At 37.7% G+C, this 25,239-nt stretch overlaps 1 protein-coding gene across 1 annotated transcript in view; it reads right to left on the bottom strand.

The window, feature by feature from the left end:
• The window catches only part of SRD5A1 (steroid 5 alpha-reductase 1), a 37,571-nt gene that overhangs the window by 11,440 nt on the left and 892 nt on the right, over positions 1 to 25,239 (bottom strand). The window contains exon 2 of the mRNA XM_058178682.1: positions 751 to 917. Coding sequence (XP_058034665.1) covers positions 751 to 917 — 167 coding nt within the window. The remainder of the gene's footprint in view (positions 1 to 750; positions 918 to 25,239) is intronic.

The raw sequence follows: 25,239 nt of genomic DNA, 5'->3' as shown, positions 1-25,239 counted from the left end.
CAGGCACTTTGCAACCAGCAGATGTTTGCAATCATTGCAATGTCCTGCAGTCATGTGATCACCATTCATACAGTTCTAACAAGTCAGCTTTCAACAAGCAGATTAAAAGGAATAGCCTACAGTAAAATTGCAAGTCACACTCATGTGATGTCCCACTTAACAACCATACCACTTAGCCGTAGAGTTGTTAGTCCTGTGGTCCTTAAGCAAGGACTTCCTATAGATTAGAATTGCCATACTGATCCGCTCAACTAAATGCCCTTCTCAATATTTCAGCAGGACTGATCTACTTGTTGCATCTTGCATAAACAATGCTAATTTTCATTAGATAGTAGCTAAGAGATACAACTGCTTGCCCATTCTCTTCGCTCACTGGATTTTTTAGTTTAGTTGTTTTCATTCAATAAAGTCTACCTCAGCAGTTGTTTCAGAGGTAAAACTAAGATACATGCCATGTAAGCCATTTTGAGTGTGTCAAAAACACAAAAAGAAATAACATTGGGAAAATATGTTGTGACTACATGCTCTGTTGATTTAAATAGCTAAAAAAAATAATGAATCACTTCTTTCTTCAGGACTTTGTTTCACTATAGTAGTAAGTGGGAATGCAGTTCTCAAGAAGGTACCATTTCAGCTTGAGCAAAAGAAAAAAATGTAGTTTAACACAGAGAGGATTTAAGCCATTCCGGATAAGAAACAAAGATCAATTGTTGACAATTTGACATATACATATTACTTGAACTGGCTCACCAAGAATGAAACGTAGTTCTGTTAGCCAGTTGGCTGGATATTCTGCATAATTAGTTAAACTTCGGCCTTGCAAATACCCATTATATAAGCAGAATATAAACGCTGACACAAATACAAAAAATGGTGTTGATTTTCCTCCACGGATTAAGAAAGGAAAGATGAAAGATCTGGAATATGAAAAATATTTTTTTTATTTAATTATAATTTTGAACATTGCAGAAATATATAGTAATTCACACATATGCGCTGGCATATTTTCAAAAGCAAAACTCTATTATTAGATCACTTTCCATTTCAAAAAACTCAAAAGATGAAACATTAATAGTAAATGCACGTACATACATGCATTCATGCACACACACACTTTGCATTAATATTTAAGTTTCTGAAGTATGTACTGCATATTGTACAAGCAGGAGACCGTATACTGTTCCAGACAAATGGTTGTCCAGCTTCTTCTTGAAAACCTCCAGTGATGGACCACCCACAATTTACAACTTCATGATTGAATGTATTGTTTGGGGTGGAAAAAGAGCTCTCATGTCAGCTTCAAGGCATGCTTAAAAACTTGTCAGCAGTAACTAAAATAGAAGTAATACCGTCAAAATGTTGATACACGTAGACCAGACTGATAGAACTATTTCAGTCATTGACCAATAAAAATACAATCAATAAAACGAACAACACAAAACTATCTCCTAACAAGAAGAACTATTAGCAACCATTTGTGGACAAAGCTTATGTATAGTATAGCAAAATTTTGCTACCTTTGGAAAAAACCATTTATCTTGGTTATTTAAGAGATAGTACAAATAAAAGCTGAGTGCCCTGGAAATCTAAATAAAAGAGGGGTAATTAACTATGTGTGAATGTCCCTCTAGAACTAACAATAAACAGAAGATGAGCCATGATTTCTATAATATCCATATAGGGGCAGTATGGGGTTTCATATGGTTTTTCTCCCTCCTACATTTCCATTTCCAGGCAGCTGTGGGGTCAACATTAATTTGAGTTAAGGATAAAACTCTCCTAAATTTGGCAACTGTGGTATGATATAAACATGTTCCTGGTATATGATTTGGTTATCTGCAATTGTATTGTGAGAGAAACCCACAATTTCTGTTTGACCTTCTAAATCTAAGATCCTTTGCGTTAGTATTGATCTAGCTTGATATAACTCTAAGGTTAAGATGGTTAAGAAAGCATAAAGACTCACTTTCTTTGGGATGGCGGTTTCCTAGGAAGATATGTATTTGTCTGCAAACACCTTAATTGCAGCAGGGATAAACTGAGCTCCACTGGAAAAATGAGAAATTTGTATAGCTCATGCAGATCTACAGTATGTGCATTGCGGAATACATAGGCCAAGTTGGCACTTCCACGTCCTGAGGCTTGAAAGACTATTCTGAGCTACCCATCCCTTCCTAATTCCTCTCCCTATAGATATTTCCCTTGTGACATGTCCATGATTACTGCACCTGACCTTCCATCTTGTGTTCTCATGCATTTTGATGAACAGCAACGATAAATATTTGTCAGTTGTGGTATTTTTTTTTATTTATGGCACAATTTAGTTCTAGATATTGTGTCAAAAGCTGACTTGAAATCGATAAATGCTGCATAGAGGGATTGTCCTGAATTGTGGGCATACCTTTCCACTAGGTGTTGCAGCACCAAGGCATGGTGTAATGTTGATTGTCCTGTTCTAAACCCAGCCAACATGTTCATTGCTCTGAATGTCCTCAGATTCAGGCCAATCATTTAGTTTCTCCTGTAAAAGTTTGGCATACATTTTTCTGATCTGATTTAGGAAACTATTTGAGCAGTGGTTAGCCGAATCATCTCTCTTGCCCTTCTTATATATTGGTATTATAACAGCTAAGCCCCTATCCTTTGGTATCATGTCCAAATGATCTATTGCTATGAAAAGTGAAACTAACATTGGAATCCTCCATTCCAAGTTATTTTTTATTACTTTATATGTAATAATATGTGAGTCTGGGGCTTTACTTGTTTTAAGCTATTTAATTATATTTCTAATTTCTGAACATGTCACCAGGAGCCAATGGGGAAGAGAAATCATATCTAACTTCAAGTCTATCAGGGAATTTTCCATTTGCCCATATAGGGTAACAAAATAGGAACATTTTTCTGCACAGTTGGCTGGGGAATTCTGGGTGTTGAAGTCCACATATCTTGAAGTGGCCAAAGTTGAGAAATACTGATTTAAATAAATTGTGAATGAATACAGTGAGGGCAAAAGAGAACAAAAGATATCACATTGCGTACTTGGGTCAAGTAGTACACATTGCTGCTAGGGATTTTGAACAGTCCAATAACATTAGGGTTATCATCTCATATACTCAACAGTGAGAAATAAGACATGACATAAATGATTTAAGGGCATTGTAAAAGATAAATTTGTGGTTTGTCCAGATTAACTTTGAATGGCCTATGTACTAATTTACAAGTACATTTATATATCTCTTTATAGTTCCTGAAAGTACCAGTGCTGTATGATAGGTGGACAAATATATTGGTATTCAGAGACAGCACTTGGTGGGTTTTTTTTCAGGAGGGCTATGTTATATTTGCTGAATCCATCATATATAAAATAATAATAAAATAATCCAACCAATGATCTGCACATACACTGTCCCACTAAATTACAACATCCTAGATCCTTGGAAGAACTTGATGCAGACAAACACCAGCTAAACAACTGGTGTTGTGACTTCATATTGTTGTGAACAGATTATTGTGAATAATAATAATTCATTTTTTATTTTCTTAGATTCTTAGTTTATTCTTCTAGATATATCTTCAAAATATCATTATTTGATATTAACTGAAGAAAAGAAAGTTTAGAGATGCATAATATAAATTAAGGAATAAATGAAATTAAATTCAAGAGTTTACATTCCTACATAAGTTTAGATAAACTTTTATTATTGTAATTAGCCCCAAAATTGATCTCAGATTGGTGTAGATGATAGAGAATGCAATCAAAAATAGCTGCAAGAGATTATGTTTAAATATGTGTGTGTTTTGTATATTTTCATAAATAGAATTTTGCATATTTACAGTAAGCTTTCCAAAACTGATTAAAATTTTTCGTTTTTTTCTTTGTATTTACATGTTTTTTTTAGCTGAAAATATTGAAAAAATAAAAAGAATGATACAAAGATTCTGTGACGGTAAAACTGATTGGGACCTACAAAAACATGTATATGCAATAATATACATGTTAGTTTTTAGGTACAAGAACTTTTCCTAATTTTCCGTACAAAAGATTAATATAGTTACTTCACCTGAAAATGAGTTATTTTCACACTGTGATTTGAACAATAAATAATACATGAAATATAAATTATAATGATAGAAAGGAATAGGGAATAAAAATGTTTACTGTTTATTGATTTACCTAAACTAATCCACAATACATATTTTTGTTTTATATTCCATTATGTATATAGATTATTCTGAAATTTCAACAATAAATCATTATTGACTGACCAAGGGCCCGTTTTCCTAGCTTCAATCACTTCTTTGGATATTTTTGTCCCTGCTCAGCTATATGTATATGTATATGTATATGTATATGTATATGTATATGTATATGTATATGTATATGTATATGTATATGTATATGTATATGTATATGTATATGTATATGTATATGTATATGTATATGTATATGTATATGTATATGTATATGTATATGTATATGTATATGTATATGTATATGTATATGTATATGTATATGTATATGTATATGTATATGTATATGTATATGTATATGTATATGTATATGTATATGTATATGTATATGTATATGTATATGTATATGTATATGTATATGTATATGTATATGTATATGTATATGTATATGTATATGTATATGTATATGTATATGTATATGTATATGTATATGTATATGTATATGTATATGTATATGTATATGTATATGTATATGTATATGTATATGTATATGTATATGTATATGTATATGTATATGTATATGTATATGTATATGTATATGTATATGTATATGTATATGTATATGTATATGTATATGTATATGTATATGTATATGTATATGTATATGTATATGTATATGTATATGTATATGTATATGTATATGTATATGTATATGTATATGTATATGTATATGTATATGTATATGTATATGTATATGTATATGTATATGTATATGTATATGTATATGTATATGTATATGTATATGTATATGTATATGTATATGTATATGTATATGTATATGTATATGTATATGTATATGTATATGTATATGTATATGTATATGTATATGTATATGTATATGTATATGTATATGTATATGTATATGTATATGTATATGTATATGTATATGTATATGTATATGTATATGTATATGTATATGTATATGTATATGTATATGTATATGTATATGTAAATGTAAATGTAAATGTAAATGTAAATGTATATGTATATGTATATGTATATGTATATGTATATGTATATGTATATGTATATGTATATGTATATGTATATGTATATGTATATGTATATGTATATGTATATGTATATGTATATGTATATGTATATGTATATGTATATGTATATGTATATGTATATGTATATGTATATGTATATGTATATGTATATATGTAGAGACCATTACAGATAATACTGGGCTATGATATTTTGCTTACACATTGCTGCTAGGGATTTTGAACAGTCCAATAACATTAGGGTTATCATCTCATATACTCAACAGTGAGAAATAAGACATGACATAAATGATTTAAGGGCATTGTAAAAGATAAATTTGTGGTTTGTCCAGATTAACTTTGAATGGCCTATGTACTAATTACAAGTACATTTATATATCTCTTTATAGTTCCTGAAAGTACCAGTGCTGTATGATAGGTGGACAAATATATTGGTATTCAGAGACAGCACTTGGTGGGTTTTTCAGGAGGGCTATGTTATATTTGCTGAATCCATCATATATAAAATAATAATAATTCATTTTTATTTTCTTAGATTCTTAGTTTATTCTTCTAGATATATCTTCAAAATATCATTATTTGATATTAACTGAAGAAAAGAAAGTTTAGAGATGCATAATATAAATTATAATGATAGAAAGGAATAGGGAATAAAAATGTTTACTGTTTATTGATTTACCTAAACTAATCCACAATACATATTTTTGTTTTATATTCCATTATGTATATAGATTATTCTGAAATTTCAACAATAAATCATTATTGACTGACCAAGGGCCCGTTTTCCTAGCTTCAATCACTTCTTTGGATATTTTTGTCCCTGCTCAGCCAACAATTATAGTAGATGTAAAATTGAATGTCCTTGTTTATTGCAATATAAGTCTACCAGTGAGTTCAGATTTCCTCATTTAAGTGCTTGCTCATAGTTTCACAATCTGGTGGTTAACTTCCTTGATTTATTGCAACTTCTGTAATTATAGATATCACTGATCATTAATATTATACATTTATTTAATTATAGATCAATTTATAAATAATTTCTCTAAATTCAATATAAACATTTTAGAACACTAACAGAGGAGCACAGAAAATTTAGAAGCAGAAGAATGTCATAAAATTACATATAGAGGAACTATGAAGAGAAATAGGTCAGCTGGGAGGCAAAACAAACATTTTTGGCTGCCAAAAAAAGGAGATAATAGAATCACTGAAGTCTCAGAGGACATGGTTTGTTTCATGTGATCTAAAGAATTTGCTGAAGTGACCAAGAAAAAAAAAAGACAACAGAAAAGGAAACTGGATAAGAAAACTAAGCTGAGCAACATTAGTAAAGATGTTTGGCACTGTGGAAATCCACCATATCTTGAAGAAGAGCCTTACATATGAGCAATTGGCTATATAAGATATTTAATATAATTGCAAAAGCTAGATGTCGGTCTTATGTTTGGGTTGTACCATTACTCACTCTAATATACTCACAATGCAAGTTAAACAAACAAAATGTTCAAAAGTTATATTTACCAAGCACATCTAAATTATATTAAAGTAATCAATATCTTTACAATCCCCAAGGCATGTCAGAACTTTTGAGCACCCCTAATGTTTGGAAATTGAAAGCTGAAAAATTTGACATGCACTAATTTGCAACACGAACAGTCATGTTTCTGTAGGAGAGGCAGATCTTAACTCTGGGCATAATTGTGCAAAATTGATTACAACAGTCTATGCTCCTAACACTATAATTTTTCAGAAATAAATTATGGTACTTCCTGGAATGTTTTTACTAAATCACTGCCAAAAATGTAGTTTTTCTTCTCAAATAAATCTGAAGAATGTAAGAAGTTTGGCTGGCAAACTATTTTTTTTTTACTACGGTATATGCCATCCTTAAAGTACTTTGTACTGGAAGTAAATGATCTTGTAGTCAGTTATTCTAGAATTTAATTCAACTGTGTTGGTGGAAAATGTTATAGATGAAATTCCTTTCTGTAACTGCTTTACTTCAAAAGTTGCATCTTTTTTGTGCTCAGAATAATAAAGAATATAAGTCTACCAGTGAGTTCAGATTTCCTCATTTAAGTGCTTGCTCATAGTTTCACAATCTGGTGGTTAACTTCCTTGATTTATTGCAACTTCTGTAATTATAGATATCACTGATCATTAATATTATACATTTATTTAATTATAGATCAATTTATAAATAATTTCTCTAAATTCAATATAAACATTTTAGAACACTAACAGAGGAGCACAGAAAATTTAGAAGCAGAAGAATGTCATAAAATTACATATAGAGGAACTATGAAACGATTAATAGTAGTGCAGATTCAGTAAATAGTCTGACAGTGTTGAGGGAATTATTTGTTTAGCAGAGTGATGGCCTTCGGGAAAAACTGTTCTTGTGTCTAGTTGTTCTGGTGTGCAGTGCTCTATAGCGTCGTTTTGAGGGTAGGAGTTGAAACAGTTTATGTCCAGGATGCGAGGGATCTGCAAATATTTTCACGGCCCTCTTCTTGATTCGTGCAGTATACAGGTCCTCAATGGAAGGCAAGTTGGTAGCAATTATTTTTCTGCAGTTCTAATTATCCTCTGAAGTCTGTGTTTTTCTTGTTGGGTAGCAGAACCGAACCAGACAGTTATAGAGGTGCAAATGACAGACTCAATAATTCCTCTGTAGAATTGGATCAGCAGCTCCTTGGGCAGTTTGAGCTTACTGAGTTGGCGCAGAAAGAACATTCTTTGTTGTCCTTTTTTAATGATGTTTTGATGTTAGCTGTCCATTTGAGATCTTGCGATATGATAGAACCCAGAAATTTGAAGGTTTCTACCGTTGACCTCATCCCATTCCTAAGAGGTCTGTAAGGGGTGTGCATAAGAGCACCAGCGTGCCTACTGTCCCTGTCCTAATGTTCCCTTTATTTGCATTCATTTTATGTATTCAATTCATGCTCATATATATATATTCTAATACGTACTTGACAAAATAAATAAATAAATAAATAATAGCACTTAGACTTATATACTGCTTTACAGTGCTTTACAGACATCTCTAAGCGGTTTTACAGAGTCAGTATATTGCCCCCAACAATCTGAGTCCTCATTTTACCCACTTTGGAAGGATGGAAGGCTGAGTCACCCTTGAGTCAGCAGTCATTAATTTTGTACTCTACAAATATGCCTTTCCAGCTTGCTTTTATTTCTGGGACAATAATCTTTTTTTCCTCTTTGGAAACAAAAAAACGCCAAAATGACAACCCATGACTTTGGTGGTCCAATGGCAAAACCAGGGCAAGAAAACAATCTGATTTTATATGAAATAACCACAGCTGCTCCTGTTTCGGTGATGCCACTGAGTATCTGTTGACTAAGTGTGGAAGAACAATATAACAGAAAATATCTCCGGACTTTCTTTCTTTAGATTCCTGATCAACAACCAGGAAACCAATTGGTGCAGTCAGGGGTGCCAGGCGGTTGTGGATACCGGAACAGCCTTTCTCACAGTTCCTGCCGAGATCTTTGAAGAGCTGATGCAGCAAATTGGAGGCCAGCAAAACAGCTATGGCCAGGTAGGGGAAAACTGCTATATGCAGGGACGGGGAATATTGAGTGTAACTGGATATCCTAAATAACAGCAAGAGACCTGAGATACTCTTATTGTGGGTATAAAAATATTTCCCAAATGAATCCAATATAAGATGATGGAAAAACTGACTCCCTTAATACTCATTTCATTTCTCCAGGCAATGGGAATTGTGAGATGGGGTGGGATGAGGGAGAGTGCCAGAAAATGTACAGTTATCTGGTAAGACCTATCCTACCATAATTGCTAGTTCTTACAGTGGTGAAATCCAAGTTTTTTTACTCCTGGTTTTGTGGGCATGGCTTGGTGGGCGTGGTGTGGCTTGGTGGGCGTGGCTTGGTGGGCATGGCTTGGTGGGCGTGGTGTGGCTTGGTGGGCGTGGCTTGGTGGGCATGGCAGGGGAAGGATACTGCAAAATCTCCATTCCTACCCGACTCTGGCAGTAGTCAGAGGTCCTATTTGCCAGTTCTCTGAACTACTCAAAATTTCCGCTACCGGTTCTCTAGAACCTGTCGGAACCTGCTGGATTTCACCCCTAGTTCTTAGTTTAGCTTTTCTCAAACCAAACCAAACAAGATACTAGCGGAAGTTCAAGTCCCATCCATTTGCCTGTATAGGGCAGAGTTGGCTTTTTCTTAAGAAGGCTAAAGCAAGAAATAGTGTTTTCCCTTCTAATGCATCTGAATATTGAATTAAGCCAGCATGCTTGTATAGGAAAGTAAATCAAAATAAGACGGGGAGCAAGATGCTGTGTAATCTGCTTACTTATTTATTGTCTAGTTTATCCCATAGAATATTGTACTTATGGTTTTTCTACATTTTGTCTATATCTTCTTTCCTATTCTATAGTTTGTGGTTAACTGCAATAATCTTCAGTACATGCCGACCATCACATTTGCCATCAATGGAGTTTATTTCCCCCTGAGTCCATCTGCCTATACCTTTCAGGTAGGTCATTCTTTTCAACAGCTGTTTTCATGTTGGTCTTAGGCAGTGGTGGGATTCAAATTTTTTAACAACTGGTTCTGTGGGCGTGGCTTGGTGGGCGTGGTTTGGTGGGCGTGGCAGGAGAAGGATACTGCAAAATCTCCATTCCTACCCCACTCTGGCAGTAGTCAGAGGTCCTATTTGCCAGTTCTCCGAACTACCGGTTCTCTAGAACCTGTCAGAACCTGCTGCATTTCACCCCTGAGTTCTTAGTTTAGCTTTTTTCAAACCAAACCAAACAAGATACTAGCGGAAGTTCAAGTACCATCCATCTACCTGCATAGGGAAGAGTTGGCTTTTTCTTAAGAAGGCTAAAGCAAGAAATAGTGTTTTCCCTTCTAATGCATCTGGATATTGAATTAAGCCAGCATGCTTGTATAGGAAAGTAAATCAAAATAAGAAGGGGAGCAGGATGCTGTGTAATCTACTTACTTATTTACTGTCTAGTTTATCCCATAGAATATTGTACTTATAGTTTTTCTACATTTTCTCTATATCTTCTTTCCTATTCTATAGTTTATGGTTAACTGCAATAATCTTCAGTACATGCCAACCATCACATTTGCCATCAATGGAGTTTATTTCCCCCTGAGTCCATCTGCTTATACCTTTCAGGTAGGTCATTCTTTTCAACAGCTGTTTTCATGTTGGTCTTAGGCTGTGGTGGGATTCAATTTTTTAAACAACCGGTTCTGTGGGTGTGACTTGGTGGGCGTGGCTTGGTGGGCATGGCTTGGTGGGCATGGCTTGGTGGGCATGGCTTGGTGGGCATGGTGTGGCTCGGTGGGCGTGGTTTGGTGGGCGTGGCAGGAGAAGGATACTGCAAAATCTCCATTCCTACCCCACTCTGGCAGTAGTCAGAGGTCCTATTTGCCAGTTCTCCGAACTACCGGTTCTCTAGAACCTGTCAGAACCTGCTGCATTTCACCCCTGAGTTCTTAGTTTAGCTTTTTTCAAACCAAACCAAACAAGATACTAGCGGAAGTTCAAGTACCATCCATCTACCTGCATAGGGAAGAGTTGGCTTTTTCTTAAGAAGGCTAAAGCAAGAAATAGTGTTTTCCCTTCTAATGCATCTGGATATTGAATTAAGCCAGCATGCTTGTATAGGAAAGTAAATCAAAATAAGAAGGGGAGCAGGATGCTGTGTAATCTACTTACTTATTTACTGTCTAGTTTATCCCATAGAATATTGTACTTATGGTTTTTCTACATTTTGTCTATATCTTCTTTCCTATTCTATAGTTTGTGGTTAACTGCAATAATCTTCAGTACATGCCGACCATCACATTTGCCATCAATGGAGTTTATTTCCCCCTGAGTCCATCTGCCTATACCTTTCAGGTAGGTCATTCTTTTCAACAGCTGTTTTCATGTTGGTCTTAGGCAGTGGTGGGATTCAAATTTTTTAACAACTGGTTCTGTGGGCGTGGCTTGGTAATGTGACTGGGTGGGTGTGGCTAGCTGGTCATGTGACATAGCTTCTTTGCTGCTCTTATCTCCTTGTTAGTGCATTTCTGGCCTGATTGTACAGCATTTTATCACCTTTTCTGTAGGCTTCCTCTTTGGAATGTCGTAGCTGCTTAAGTTTAGGTGTAAACCAAGGTTTGTTATTACTGTGTATTCGCAAGTTCCTTGTAGGCACATAGGGACTACCCAGAGAGCTGAAAAAGTGATTTCTGACAGGTTCTCCCACTTATGACCGGTCATCATTTATGCCTGTTGCAGCATTCTTAACAACTGTATCACTTATTTCACAACTGCTTCTCTTCACCATGGTTAAAAGATAGGGCGCAAAACATAAAATGTTAGGACAGTCGTAAGTGCGAGGACTGGTCAAAAATGCGAGGACTGGTCAAAAATAACCTTTTCAGCACTCTGAGTAGTCCCTATGCACATAGGGACTACCCAGAGAGCTGAAAAAAGTGATTTCTGACAGGTCCTCGCTCTTATGACCGGTCATCATTTATGCCCGTTGCAGCATTCTTAACAATTGTGTCACTCATTTCACAACTGCTTCTCTTCACCACAGTTATAAGATAGGGTGCAAAACGTAAAATGTGAGGACAGTCGTAAGTGCGAGGACTGGTCAAAAGTGCGAGGACTGGTCAAAAATAACCTTTTCAGCACTCTGAGTAGTCCCTATGCACATAGGGACTACCCAGAGAGCTGAAAAAAGTGATTTCTGACAGGTCCTCGCTCTTATGACCGGTCATCATTTATGCCTGTTGCAGCATTCTTAACAACCATGTCACTCATTTCACAACTGCTTCTCTTCACCATGGTTAAAAGATAGGGCGCAAAACATAAAATGTTAGGACAGTCGTAAGTGCGAGGACTGGTCAAAAATGCGAGAACAGGTCAAAAATAACCTTTTCAGCGCTCTGAGTAGTCCCTGTGCACATAGGGACTACTCAGAGGTCTAAAAAAAGTCATTTCTGACCGGTCCTCGCACTTATGACCATCCTCACATTTATGCCCGTTGCAGCATTCTTAACAACTGTATCACTTATTTCACAACTGCTTCTCTTCACCATGGTTAAAAGATAGGGCGCAAAACATAAAATGTTAGGACAGTCGTAAGTGCGAGGACTGGTCAAAAATGCGAGAACAGGTCAAAAATAACCTTTTCAGCGCTCTGAGTAGTCCCTGTGCACATAGGGACTACCCAGAGAGCTGAAAAAAGTGATTTCTGACAGGTTCTCCCACTTATGACCGGTCATCATTTATGCCTGTTGCAGCATTCTTAACAACTGTATCACTTATTTCACAACTGCTTCTCTTCACCATGGTTAAAAGATAGGGCGCAAAACATAAAATGTTAGGACAGTCGTAAGTGCGAGGACTGGTCAAAAATGCGAGAACAGGTCAAAAATAACCTTTTCAGCGCTCTGAGTAGTCCCTGTGCACATAGGGACTACCCAGGGAGCTGAAAAAGTCATTTCTGACCGGTCCTCGCACTTATGACCATCCTCACATTTATGCCCGTTGCAGCATTCTTAACAACTGTATCACTTATTTCACAACTGCTTCTCTTCACCATGGTTAAAAGATAGGGCGCAAAACATAAAATGTTAGGACAGTCGTAAGTGCGAGGACTGGTCAAAAATGCGAGAACAGGTCAAAAATAACCTTTTCAGCGCTCTGAGTAGTCCCTGTGCACATAGGGACTACCCAGAGAGCTGAAAAAAGTGATTTCTGACAGGTTCTCCCACTTATGACCGGTCATCATTTATGCCTGTTGCAGCATTCTTAACAACCATGTCACTCATTTTACAATTGTGGTGCTTCATGTGACCAGGTGGGCGTGGCCAGGTGGTCATGTGACATAGCTTCTTTGCTTGCAAAAAGCTGCCCTAAATGCCAATCATTAGATTAGAAATAACTGCAATCTGGAGTTACAAATCAGGCAGGGTGCCAGAGCACCTTGAGGAATTAAAATAGTTAAAATGCAGTGATAACTATCAGCAACCAACGCTTGCTCATAAAGTGACTCACTTTAGCAGAGAGGTCATTTAAGCTCTCCAGAATGAAGTAAAGGAGCAAACAGAGTATCTGTTGCTTAATAAACCAATTACCGGAACAAATAGACACAAGAACTAGTCAGATATCCGAAGCAGCTTCTTTTCAGGAACAGAGATTAACTTTTTTCCTTCCAAACAAAGCTGAATAGGGAAAATTATCTCATCCCCAAGCACAGAATTAAACTTCACCAAAAACCAGTTTTAGACCAAAAGTCAGAAAGGGTATGTAAACTCACGTTTGAATGTCAATCTTTCTAGCTAGCCAATAAGCCTTGCTGAATATCATTCAGCTTGGTTCCTTGTCATTAAAAGCTTCTGCTTCGTTATTCAATTATTTCTTCAAAGTGCTGATCATTGCATCCTGGAAGAACTCCAAGTTAACTTTCTCAGGTTATTTCTGATATTTTGCCTTAGCCCAAAGGTTTTAATGAAGTCTATGTCTTTTCCTCAACAGTATTCTGGTAATTATTGCCAGATTTCCATCGGCCCGACTGACTTTCCACCCGAGAATGGGCAACCTGTGTGGGTCTTTGGTGATGTCTTCCTCAGGTCCTATTACTCCGTGTACGACCTGGGCAACAACCGGCTTGGCTTTGCAACAGCAGCATAAACATAGCCAACAGTCTTGTGCAGGATTTTTCATCTGCAGAAATCTTCCACTAAAATTGATAATAAATCAAGGTTGGTTTCCTCCCCAAAGTAACTGGAAGCAAATAAAGAATGATTATGCAAAGGATAGTCTTATGTGTGACTTTTTACTTGGCCAACTGTGAGAATGTGGTACAGGAGAGATGGGTGGAAGAAATATGGCATCTCAATATTTTCTTTCAACAACAGAATTCCTTTATTTATTTATTTGCTGCCTATCTCGCTGCAGGGCTGCAGTACGTAGTTTACAACAGTAAAAACAAAGAAATGAAAAGAAGTGTAAGGCGAACAGTAGCAAAAAAGTGAAACAATAAAATAAAGAACGAAAACACAGTAATATGAGATTAAAAAATGGGAGGGAGAAAGCAGGAAATGCAGGGGAGGAGAGGTGGGTTTGCTATCAATCTAGTACCCACTTCCAGTGTGGGATTCTCTCCTTGGATTTCCCGGCTATTTGGCAGAGTCAGGTCTTCACCCTGTTGCGGAAGGATAGGAGGGTGGGGACAAATCTCACCCTGGGAAAGTACCATGTTCCAGAAGGTGAGTGTTTATTTATTTATTAAATCTAGCCCTATTCCAGGAGCTAAAGAAAGACCGTATAATATTTTCTTAATATTTCTTCAAAGTGCTGATCATTGCATCCTGGAAGAACTCCAAGTTAACTTTCTCAGGTTATTTCTGATATTTTGCCTTAGCCCAAAGGTTTTAATGCAGGCTATGTCTTTTCCTCAACAGTATTCGGGTAACTATTGCCAGATTACAATCATGCCGACTGACTTTTCATCCCAGAATGGGCAACCTATGTGGATCCTTGGTGATGTCTTCCTCAGGTCCTATTACTCCGTGTACGACCTGGGCAACAACCGGGTTGGCTTTGCAACAGCAGCATAAACATAGCCAACAGTCTTGTGCAGGACTTTTCATCTGCAAAAATCTTCCACTAAAATTGATAATAAATCAAAGTTGGTTTCCTCCCCAAAGTAACTGGAAGCAAATAAAGAATGACTATGCAAAGGATAGTCTTATGTTGACTTTTTACTTGGCCAACTGTGAGAATGTGGTACAGGAGAGATGGTTGGAAGAAATATGGCATCTTAGTGTTTTCTTTCAACAACATAATTCCTCTGTTTATTTTTAAAAGATTTAACCCCTGAAAGAATCAAATAGACACAAGAACTAGTCAGATATCCAAGCAGCTTCTTTTCAGGAACAGAGATTAACTTTTTCCTTCCAAACAAAGCTGAATAGGAAAATTATCTCATCCCCAAGCACAGAATTAAACTTCACCAAAAACCAGTTTTAGACCAAAAGTCAAAAAGGGTTGTAAACTCAAGTTTGAATGTCAATCTACCTAGCTAGCCTTGCTGAATATCATTCAGCTTGGTTCCTTGTCATTAAAAGCTTCTGTTTCGTTATTCAATTATTTCTTCAAAATGCTGATCATTGCACCCTGGAAGAACTCCAAGTTAACTGTCTCAGGTTATTTCTGATATTTTGCCTTAGCCCAAAGGTTTTAATGCAGTCTATGTCTTTTCCTCAACAGTATTCTGGTAACTATTGCCGGATTGCCATCATGCCGACTTACCTGCCATCCCGGAATGGGCAACCTCTGTGGATCCTTGGTGATGTCTTCCTCAGGTCTTACTACTCCGTGTACGACTTGGGCAACAACCGGGTTGGCTTTGCAGCAGCAGCATAAACATATCCAACAGTCTTGTGCAGGACTTTTCATCTGCAGAAATCTTCCACTAAAACTGATAATAAATCAAAGTTGGTTTCCTCCCCAAAGTAACTGGAAGCAAATAAAGAATGATTATGCAAAGGATAGTCTTATGTGTGACTTTTTACTTGGCCAACTGTGAGAATGTGGTACAGGAGAGATGGTTGGAAGAAATATGGCATCTCAATATTTTCTTTCAACAACAGAATTCTTTTATTTATTTATTTGTTAAATCTAGCCCTATTCCAGGAGCTAAAGAAAGACCGTATAATATTTTCTTAATATTTCTTCTTACGTCATCTTATAATTACATCCTTTGTGTAGTTGCCTTGAATAGAGGTAACTGCAACCAAAGAGTTCCTTTTTAAATATAGAAATAAAATTAAATATGGGTCTTAATTACTCCTTTAAAATCAATAAGAAGGAAAATCTATATGGTAGCTTTCTGTGGGGATCAAATCTGGAGAGTACATACTGAGCATATACCAAGACAAGCATCAGCATGTCATCGATTTTGCTGGAAAATTATGGCTTACTTTATTGATCTATCATTTTAAGAGGATGACCATACATTGTGGTTTTCATGTAACCCCTTTCACATCCTTTTATGCATCACACTAGTGCACTGATTGGAATATTTTAAAGATACCTCTGCAGACCTGGATGAACTCACAGATACTGTAACATCATATGTCAGCTTCTGTGAAGACCTATGTGTACCTACAAGGAACTTGCGAATACACAGTAACAACAAACCTTGGTTTAGCTCTGCCTGGTAAGGCCTGTTATTAAGAACACAAAGCCTGCAATTACTGCAGGTTCGAGCCCGCCCAAGGTTGACTCAGCCATTCATCCTTCCGAGGTGGGTAAAATGAGGACCCAAATTTTGGGGGGCAATAGGATGACTCCGTAAACAGCTTAGAGAGGGCTGTAAAGCACTATGAAGAGGTATATAAGTCTGAGTGCTCTTGCTCTTGTTATTCCACATCAACACCTTTTCATGAGGGCCGGTTTAGCTCTGCCTGGTAAGGCCTGTTATTAAGAACACAAAGCCTGCAATTACTGCAGGTTCGAGCCCGGCCCAAGGTTGACTCAGCCTTCCATCCTTCCGAGGTGGGTAAAATGAGGACCCAGATTGTTGGGGGGGCAATAAGTTGACTTTGTAAATATATACAAATAGAATGAGACTATTGCCCTATACATTGTAAGCCGCCCTGAGTCTTCGGAGAAGGGCGGGGTATAAATGTAAACAAAAAAAAAAAAAATGAGTACTCACTTAAGTGGGTTCACCTCTAAAATGCTCAAGATGTACACAATGAGAAGGAATTTCTCCTCTTTCGCAGAAACCTCAATAAACTTAATTTAGGTTTCCCTCCACTTAATGCAGCTCACTGAGAGTGTGGTGGGAAGAAAACAAATGGAAGAATTAAAAGACTTTTAAGACTAACTTTATAAAAATGAAAAATGTGATCAGAGGTGTCTTCTAAACTTTAAAAAGATGCTGATGTAGAGTTGCCTTTTCTCTTCTGTTTGAAGCTATCTTTAGGTATATTGATTTATTCTATAAATTTATTTGCTGCCTATCTCGCTGCAGGGCTGCAGTAGGTAGTTTACAACAGTAAAAACAAAGAAATGAAAAGAAGTGTAAGGCGAACAGTAGCAAAAAAGTGAAACAATAAAATAAAGACCATTGCTACACAACACTAAAAGATGCCTATCGGTCTTTACCACGTGCAGCTGTAGGACACTCTGATCATTGCATGATTCATCTTGTACCTGCTTACAGGCAAAGACTTAAAGCCACAAAACCAATAATTAAATCAGTGAAAACCTGGACGGAGGAATCAGAATTAAAGCTACAGGCATGTTTTGACTGCACTGATTGCTGCTGTGAAAGTATGCAATGATAGATAGATAGATAATAATACTGAAGAGTCTACAGTGTGGAGAGTATGAGCCACGAGGGCATAGTAGTTATAGTGCAGTACTGCAGGCTACTTCTGCTGCCTGCCAGCTGCCTGGAATTTGGCAGTTCAAATCCCACCAGGTTCAAAATTGACTCAGCCATTCATCCTTCCGAGGTGGGTAAAATGAGGACCCAAATTTTGGGGGGCAATAGGATGACTCCGTAAACAGCTTAGAGAGGGCTGTAAAGCACTATGAAGAGGTTTATAAGTCTGAGTGCTCTTGCTCTTGCTATTCCACATCAACACCTTTTCATGAGGGCCGGTTTAGCTCTGCCTGGTAAGGCCTGTTATTAAGAACACAAAGCCTGCAATTACTGCAGGTTCGAGCCCGGCCCAAGGTTGACTCAGCCTTCCATCCTTTATAAGGTAGGTAAAATGAGGACCCAGATTGTTGGGGGGGCAATAAGTTGACTTTGTAAATATATACAAATAGAATGAGACTATTGCCCTATACATTGTAAGCCGCCCTGAGTCTTCGGAGAAGGGCGGGGTATAAATGTAAACAAAAAAAAAAAAAATGAGTACTCACTTAAGTGGGTTCACCTCTAAAATGCTCAAGATGTACACAATGAGAAGGAATTTCTCCTCTTTCGCAGAAACCTCAATAAATTAAGAAAATACTTTCAGCATGTCATCGATTTTGCTGGAAAATTATGGCTTGCTTTATTGATCTATCATTTTAAGAGGATGACCATACATTGTGGTTTTCATGTAACCCCTTTCACATCCTTTTATGCATCACACTAGTGCACTGATTGCTGCTGTGAAAGTATGCAATGATAGATAGATAGATGATAGATAGATGATAGATAGATAGATAGATAGATAGATGATAGATAGATAGATGATAGATAGATAGATAGATGATAGATAGATAGATGATAGATAGATAGATAGATAGATAGATGATAGATAGATAGATAGATAGATGATAGATAGATAGATAGATGATAGATAGATAGATAGATAGATGATAGATAGATAGATAGATAGATAGATGATAATACTGAAGAGTCTACAGTGTGGAGAATATGAGCCACGAGGGCATAGTAGTTACAGTGCAGTACTGCAGGCTACTTCTGCTGCCTGCCAGCTGCCTGCAATTTGGCAGTTCAAATCCCACCAGGCTCAAGGTTGACTCAGCCATTCATCCTTCCGAGGTGGGTAAAATGAGGCCCAAATTTTTGGGGGCAATAGGATGACTCCGTAAACAGCTTAGAGAGGGCTGTAAAGCACTATGAAGAGGTTTATAAGTCTGAGTGCTCTTGCTCTTGCTATTCCACATCAACACCTTTTCATGAGGGCCGGTTTAGCTCTGCCTGGTAAGGCCTGTTATTAAGAACACAAAGCCTGCAATTACTGCAGGTTCGAGCCCGGCCCAAGGTTGACTCAGCCTTCCATCCTTTATAAGGTAGGTAAAATGAGGCCCAAATTTTGGGGCAATAGGATGACTCCGTAAACAGCTTAGAGAGGGCTGTAAAGCACTATGAAGAGGTATATAAGTCTGAGTGCTCTTGCTCTTGTTATTCCACATCAACACCTTTTCATGAGGGCGGTTTAGCTCTGCCTGGTAAGGCCTGTTATTAAGAACACAAAGCCTGCAATTACTGCAGGTTCGAGCCCGCCCAAGGTTGACTCAGCCATTCATCCTTCCGAGGTGGGTAAAATGAGGACCCAAATTTTGGGGGGCAATAGGATGACTCCGTAAACAGCTTAGAGAGGGCTGTAAAGCACTATGAAGAGGTATATAAGTCTGAGTGCTCTTGCTCTTGTTATTCCACATCAACACCTTTTCATGAGGGCCGGTTTAGCTCTGCCTGGTAAGGCCTGTTATTAAGAACACAAAGCCTGCAATTACTGCAGGTTCGAGCCCGCCCAAGGTTGACTCAGCCATTCATCCTTCCGAGGTGGGTAAAATGAGGCCCAAATTTTGGGGCAATAGGATGACTCCGTAAACAGCTTAGAGAGGGCTGTAAAGCACTATGAAGAGGTATATAAGTCTGAGTGCTCTTGCTCTTGTTATTCCACATCAACACCTTTTCATGAGGGCGGTTTAGCTCTGCCTGGTAAGGCCTGTTATTAAGAACACAAAGCCTGCAATTACTGCAGGTTCGAGCCCGCCCAAGGTTGACTCAGCCATTCATCCTTCCGAGGTGGGTAAAATGAGGCCCAAATTTTTGGGGGCAATAGGATGACTCCGTAAACAGCTTAGAGAGGGCTGTAAAGCACTATGAAGAGGTTTATAAGTCTGAGTGCTCTTGCTCTTGCTATTCCACATCAACACCTTTTCATGAGGGCCGGTTTAGCTCTGCCTGGTAAGGCCTGTTATTAAGAACACAAAGCCTGCAATTACTGCAGGTTCGAGCCCGCCCAAGGTTGACTCAGCCATTCATCCTTCCGAGGTGGGTAAAATGAGGCCCAAATTTTGGGGCAATAGGATGACTCCGTAAACAGCTTAGAGAGGGCTGTAAAGCACTATGAAGAGGTATATAAGTCTGAGTGCTCTTGCTCTTGTTATTCCACATCAACACCTTTTCATGAGGGCGGTTTAGCTCTGCCTGGTAAGGCCTGTTATTAAGAACACAAAGCCTGCAATTACTGCAGGTTCGAGCCCGCCCAAGGTTGACGCAGCCATTCATCCTTCCGAGGTGGGTAAAATGAGGCCCAAATTTTGGGGCAATAGGATGACTCCGTAAACAGCTTAGAGAGGGCTGTAAAGCACTATGAAGAGGTATATAAGTCTGAGTGCTCTTGCTCTTGTTATTCCACATCAACACCTTTTCATGAGGGCGGTTTAGCTCTGCCTGGTAAGGCCTGTTATTAAGAACACAAAGCCTGCAATTACTGCAGGTTTGAAAGGAAACTACAGCCACCTATCTCCACAACCCCCATCTCAGACAACACCAACAACAGCCAAGCCTCCTACAACTGACCCCATTTCATTGGGTTCACAACCCCTAGTGATCACAGAAAAGGAAGTGCAGGACCTATTTCACAGACAAAAGCCAGGTAAAGCTCCAGGCCCAGACAAGATAACTCCTTCTTGCTTAAAAGTCTGTGCTGACCAATTGGCCCCCATCTTCACCCATATTTTCAATAAATCACTAGAGATGTGCTATGTTCCTTCTTGCTTCAAACGCTCTACCATCATCCCAGTGCCGAAGAAGCCCACCATCAAGGAACTGAATGACTACAGACCAGTTGCTTTAACATCTGTAGTCATGAAAACCTTTGAAAGGCTAGTGCTTTCCTACCTGAAAATCATCACGGATCCGCTGTTAGACCCCTTGCAATTTGCATACCGAGCAAATAGATCAACAGATGATGCTGTTAATATGGCTCTGCACTACATCCTACAACATCTTGACTTTCCAAAGACCTATGCAAGGGTCCTTTTTGTAGACTTTAATTCAGCATTCAATACCATCATTCCAGACATTCTTCTAACTAAGCTAAACCAGCTACAGGTACCGGAACAGACTTGTAAGTGGATCACAAGCTTCCTAACAAACAGGAAGCAGCAGGTGAAGCTAAGCAAGATCACATCAAATACCTGTACAATTAGCACAGGGCCCCCCCAAGGCTGTGTGCTCTCCGAATTTCTCTTCTCTGTATACCAATGACTGCATGAAGGATAGGAGGGTGGGGACAAATCTCACCCTGGGAGGTACCATGTTCCAGAAAGTGAGTGTTTATTTATTTATTTATTTATTTTGTCACAACAATATATGTAAGTATCATACAAAAAGATTATATAGTATATAAACATATATATGAGTAAATATTAGAGGTATTAGCATATATATATATATATATATAGGAAGAAGAAAAGAAAATAATAGGACAGGAACGGTAGGCATGTTTGTGTGCTTATGCACGCCTTATGGTCCTCTTAGGAATGGGGTGAGGTCAATAGTAGAAAGTTTTTGGTTAAAGCTTTTAGGATTATGGGAAGAGACCACAGAGTCAGGTCTTCACCCTGTTGCGGAAGGATAGGAGGGTGGGGACAAATCTCACCCTGGGAAAGTACCATGTTCCAGAAGGTGAGTGTTTATTTATTTATTTATTTGCTGCCTGTCTCGCTGCAGGGCTGCAGTAGTTTACAACAGTAAAAACAAAGAAATGAAAAGAAGTGTAAGGCTAACAGTAGCAAAAAAGTGAAACAATAAAATAAAGAACGAAAACACAGTAATATGAGATTAAAAAATGAGAGGGAGAAAGCAGGGAATCAGGGGAGGAGAGCTGGGTTTGCTATCAATCTAGTACCCACTTCCAGTGTGGGATTCTCTCCTTGGATTTCCAGGCTATTTGGCAGAGTCAGGTCTTCACCCTCTTGCGGAAGGATAGGAGGGTGGGGACAAATCTCACCCTGGGAGGTACCATGTTCCAGAAAGTGAGTGTTTATTTATTTATTTATTTATTTTGTCACAACAATATATGTAAGTATCATACAGAAAGATTATATAGTATATAAACATATATATGAGTAAATATTAGGAGGTATTAGCATATATATATAGGAAGAAGAAAAGAAAATAATAGGACAGGAACGGTAGGCATGTTTGTGTGCTTATGCACGCCCCTTATGGTCCTCTTCGGAATGGGGTGAGGTCAATAGTAGAAAGTTTTTGGTTAAAGCTTTTAGGATTATGGGAAGAGACCACAGAGTCAGGTCTTCACCCTGTTGCGGAAGGATAGGAGGGTGGGGACAAATCTCACCCTGGGAAAGTACCATGTTCCAGAAGGTGAGTGTTTATTTATTTATTTGCTGCCTATCTCGCTGCAGGGCTGCAGTAGGTAGTTTACAACAGTAAAAAAAAAAGAAATGAAAAGAAGTGTAAGGCTAACAGTAGCAAAAAAGTGAAACAATAAAATAAAGAACGAAAACACAGTAATATGAGATTAAAAAATGGGAGGGAGAAAGCAGGGAATGCAGGGGAGGAGAGGTGGGTTTGCTATCAATCTAGTACCCACTTCCAGTGTGGGATTCTCTCCTTGGATTCCCAGGCTATTTGGCAGAGTCAGGTCTTCACCCTCTTGCGGAAGGATAGGAGGGTGGGGACAAATCTCACCCTGGGAGGTACCATGTTCCAGAAAGTGAGTGTTTATTTATTTATTTATTTATTTTGTCACAACAATATATGTAAGTATCATACAAAAAGATTATATAGTATATAAACATATATATGAGTAAATATTAGGAGGTATTAGCATATATATATATATATATATATATATATATATATATATATATAGGAAGAAGAAAAGAAAAATAATAGGACAGGAACGGTAGGCATGTTTGTGTGCTTATGCACGCCCCTTATGGTCCTCTTAGGAATGGGGTGAGGTCAATAGTAGAAAGTTTTTGGTTAAAGCTTTTAGGATTATGGGAAGAGACCACAGAGTCAGGTCTTCACCCTCTTGCGGAAGGATAGGAGGGTGGGGACAAATCTCACCCTGGGAGGTGCCTGTCTCGCTGCAGGGCTGCAGTAGGTAGTTTACAATAGTAAAAACAAAGAAATGAAAAGAAGTGTAAGTCTAACAGTTAGCAAAAAAGTGAAACAATAAAATAAACAACGAAAACACAGTAATATGAGATTAAAAAATGGGAGGGAGAAAGCAGGGAATGCAGGGGAGGAGAGGTGGGTTTGCTATCAATCTAGTACCCACTTCCAGTGTGAGATTCCCTCCTTGGATTCCCAGGCTATTTGGCAGAGTCAGGTAAAGTATTCCAAGCACTGATGATTCTGTTACAGAAGTCATATTTTCTGCAATCTAGATTAAAGCAGTTGACATTAAGTTTAAATCTATTGGTTGCTCTTGTATTATTGCAATTAAAGCTGAAGTAGTCTTTAACAGGAAGGACATTACAATAGATGATTCTATGAGTTAAACTTAGGTCTTGTCGAAGGCGTCGGAGTTCCAAATTCTCTAAGCCTAGGATTTCAAGTCTGGTGGGATAAGGTATTTTGTTGTTTTCAGAGGAATGGAGAACTCTTCTTGTAAAATATTTCTAGACACGTTCAATTGTTTTGCCTTGATCAAGATTTGTAGTCCATATGTTTTCACAGTGGAGAAGTTGTAAGTTGCATGATAATTTTTGGAAAAGAAGCTACGTAAGATTAGGTTTACAACTCTTAGAACTTTTTTTTTTTGTTTACATTTATATCCCGCCCTTCTCCGAAGACTCAGGGCGGCTTACAGTGTGTAAGGCAATAGTCTCATTCTATTTGTATATTTACAAAGTCAACTTATTGCCCCCCCAACAATCTGGGTCCTCATTTTACCTACCTTATAAACCTTTTTTGCTATGCAGTTGCAGTGGGCTTTGGCACTTAGATCATTTGACATGAAAACTCCAAGGTCTTTAACGGGATGGGGGTCATCTGTAAGGTAATGTCCATCAAGTATGTACTTAGTGTTTGGGTTCTTTTTTCCTATATGTAAGACTGAGCATTTGCTGGTTGAGATTTGGAGTTGCCAAGTTTTAGACCAAGCGTTTAAAATAATGATCAAGATCTTTTTGAATGATAGATGTATTGTCTGTGGTGTTAAATAGTTTGACATCGTCAGCAAAGAGAACACAATTACTTGAGATATGGTCACAAAGATCATTAATGTATAGTATGAAGAGTGTTGGTCCAAGGACGCTGCCTTGAGGAACGCCACTCTTGATAGGAACAGGATTTGACAGAGCATTGCCAATTTTGACCACTTGTTGTCTGTTAGACAGAAAAGCAGATGTTCATTTGTGAAGGGGTCCTGAAATGCCATAGGATTTTAGTTTTAGGAGAAGTTTATTGCGTACTACTGAGTCAAAAGCTTTGCAGAAGTCTATGTAGATTGCATCTATTGTTTTGCCTTGATCAAGATTTGTAGTCCATATGTTTTCACAGTGGAGAAGTTGTAAGTTGCATGATAATTTTTTCCTGAAACCAAATTGTTTATTGGAGAGTAGGTTGTTTGCTTCTAAGTGTGAGGTAATGGATTGGTTGATGATTGATTCCATGATTTTGCAGGTGACGCAGCATAGAGAGATTGGTCTGTAATTTTCGACTAAGCTGGGGTCTCCTTTTTTGAAGATAGGGATGACTGTGGCTAGTGATCAAAGTTTGGGAAGGGAACTGGTAGTGAAAGCTTTATCAAAGATTATGCTTAGGGGTTCTGCTATATTAGTGGAAAGTTTTTTTAAGAAGTATGTATATAGTCCATCGGGTCCAATAGATGGTTTCATGTTATGAAGAGCTTTTCCAACATTTTCTTCTGTGAAATCTATATTAGTTAAGTCATCATATTCATTGCTGGTACGTTTGTGGAATGTCGGATATGTGTCATCGCTGTTGACAAAAACTGAGCCAAAGAATATGTTGAAGAAGTTGGCTTTAACTGTTTCGTCATTGCATTCTTTGTTGTTAGAATCTTTTAGTGGTGGGATGGATCTTGTGTCTTTAAGTTTATTGTTAACAAAATTATAAAAGGCACAATTGGAATTTGTGCGCAAAAGGTCCTCTTCTTGTTTGGTGTGGTAATTTGTGCATTCAGTTTTTATTTG

Source organism: Ahaetulla prasina, chromosome 3 (genome assembly GCF_028640845.1).
Source record: "Ahaetulla prasina isolate Xishuangbanna chromosome 3, ASM2864084v1, whole genome shotgun sequence".
Lineage (NCBI taxonomy): Eukaryota > Metazoa > Chordata > Lepidosauria > Squamata > Colubridae > Ahaetulla > Ahaetulla prasina.
Note: the sequence above shows the minus strand (reverse complement) of the source record. Positions and strands in the feature narration are given on the sequence as shown.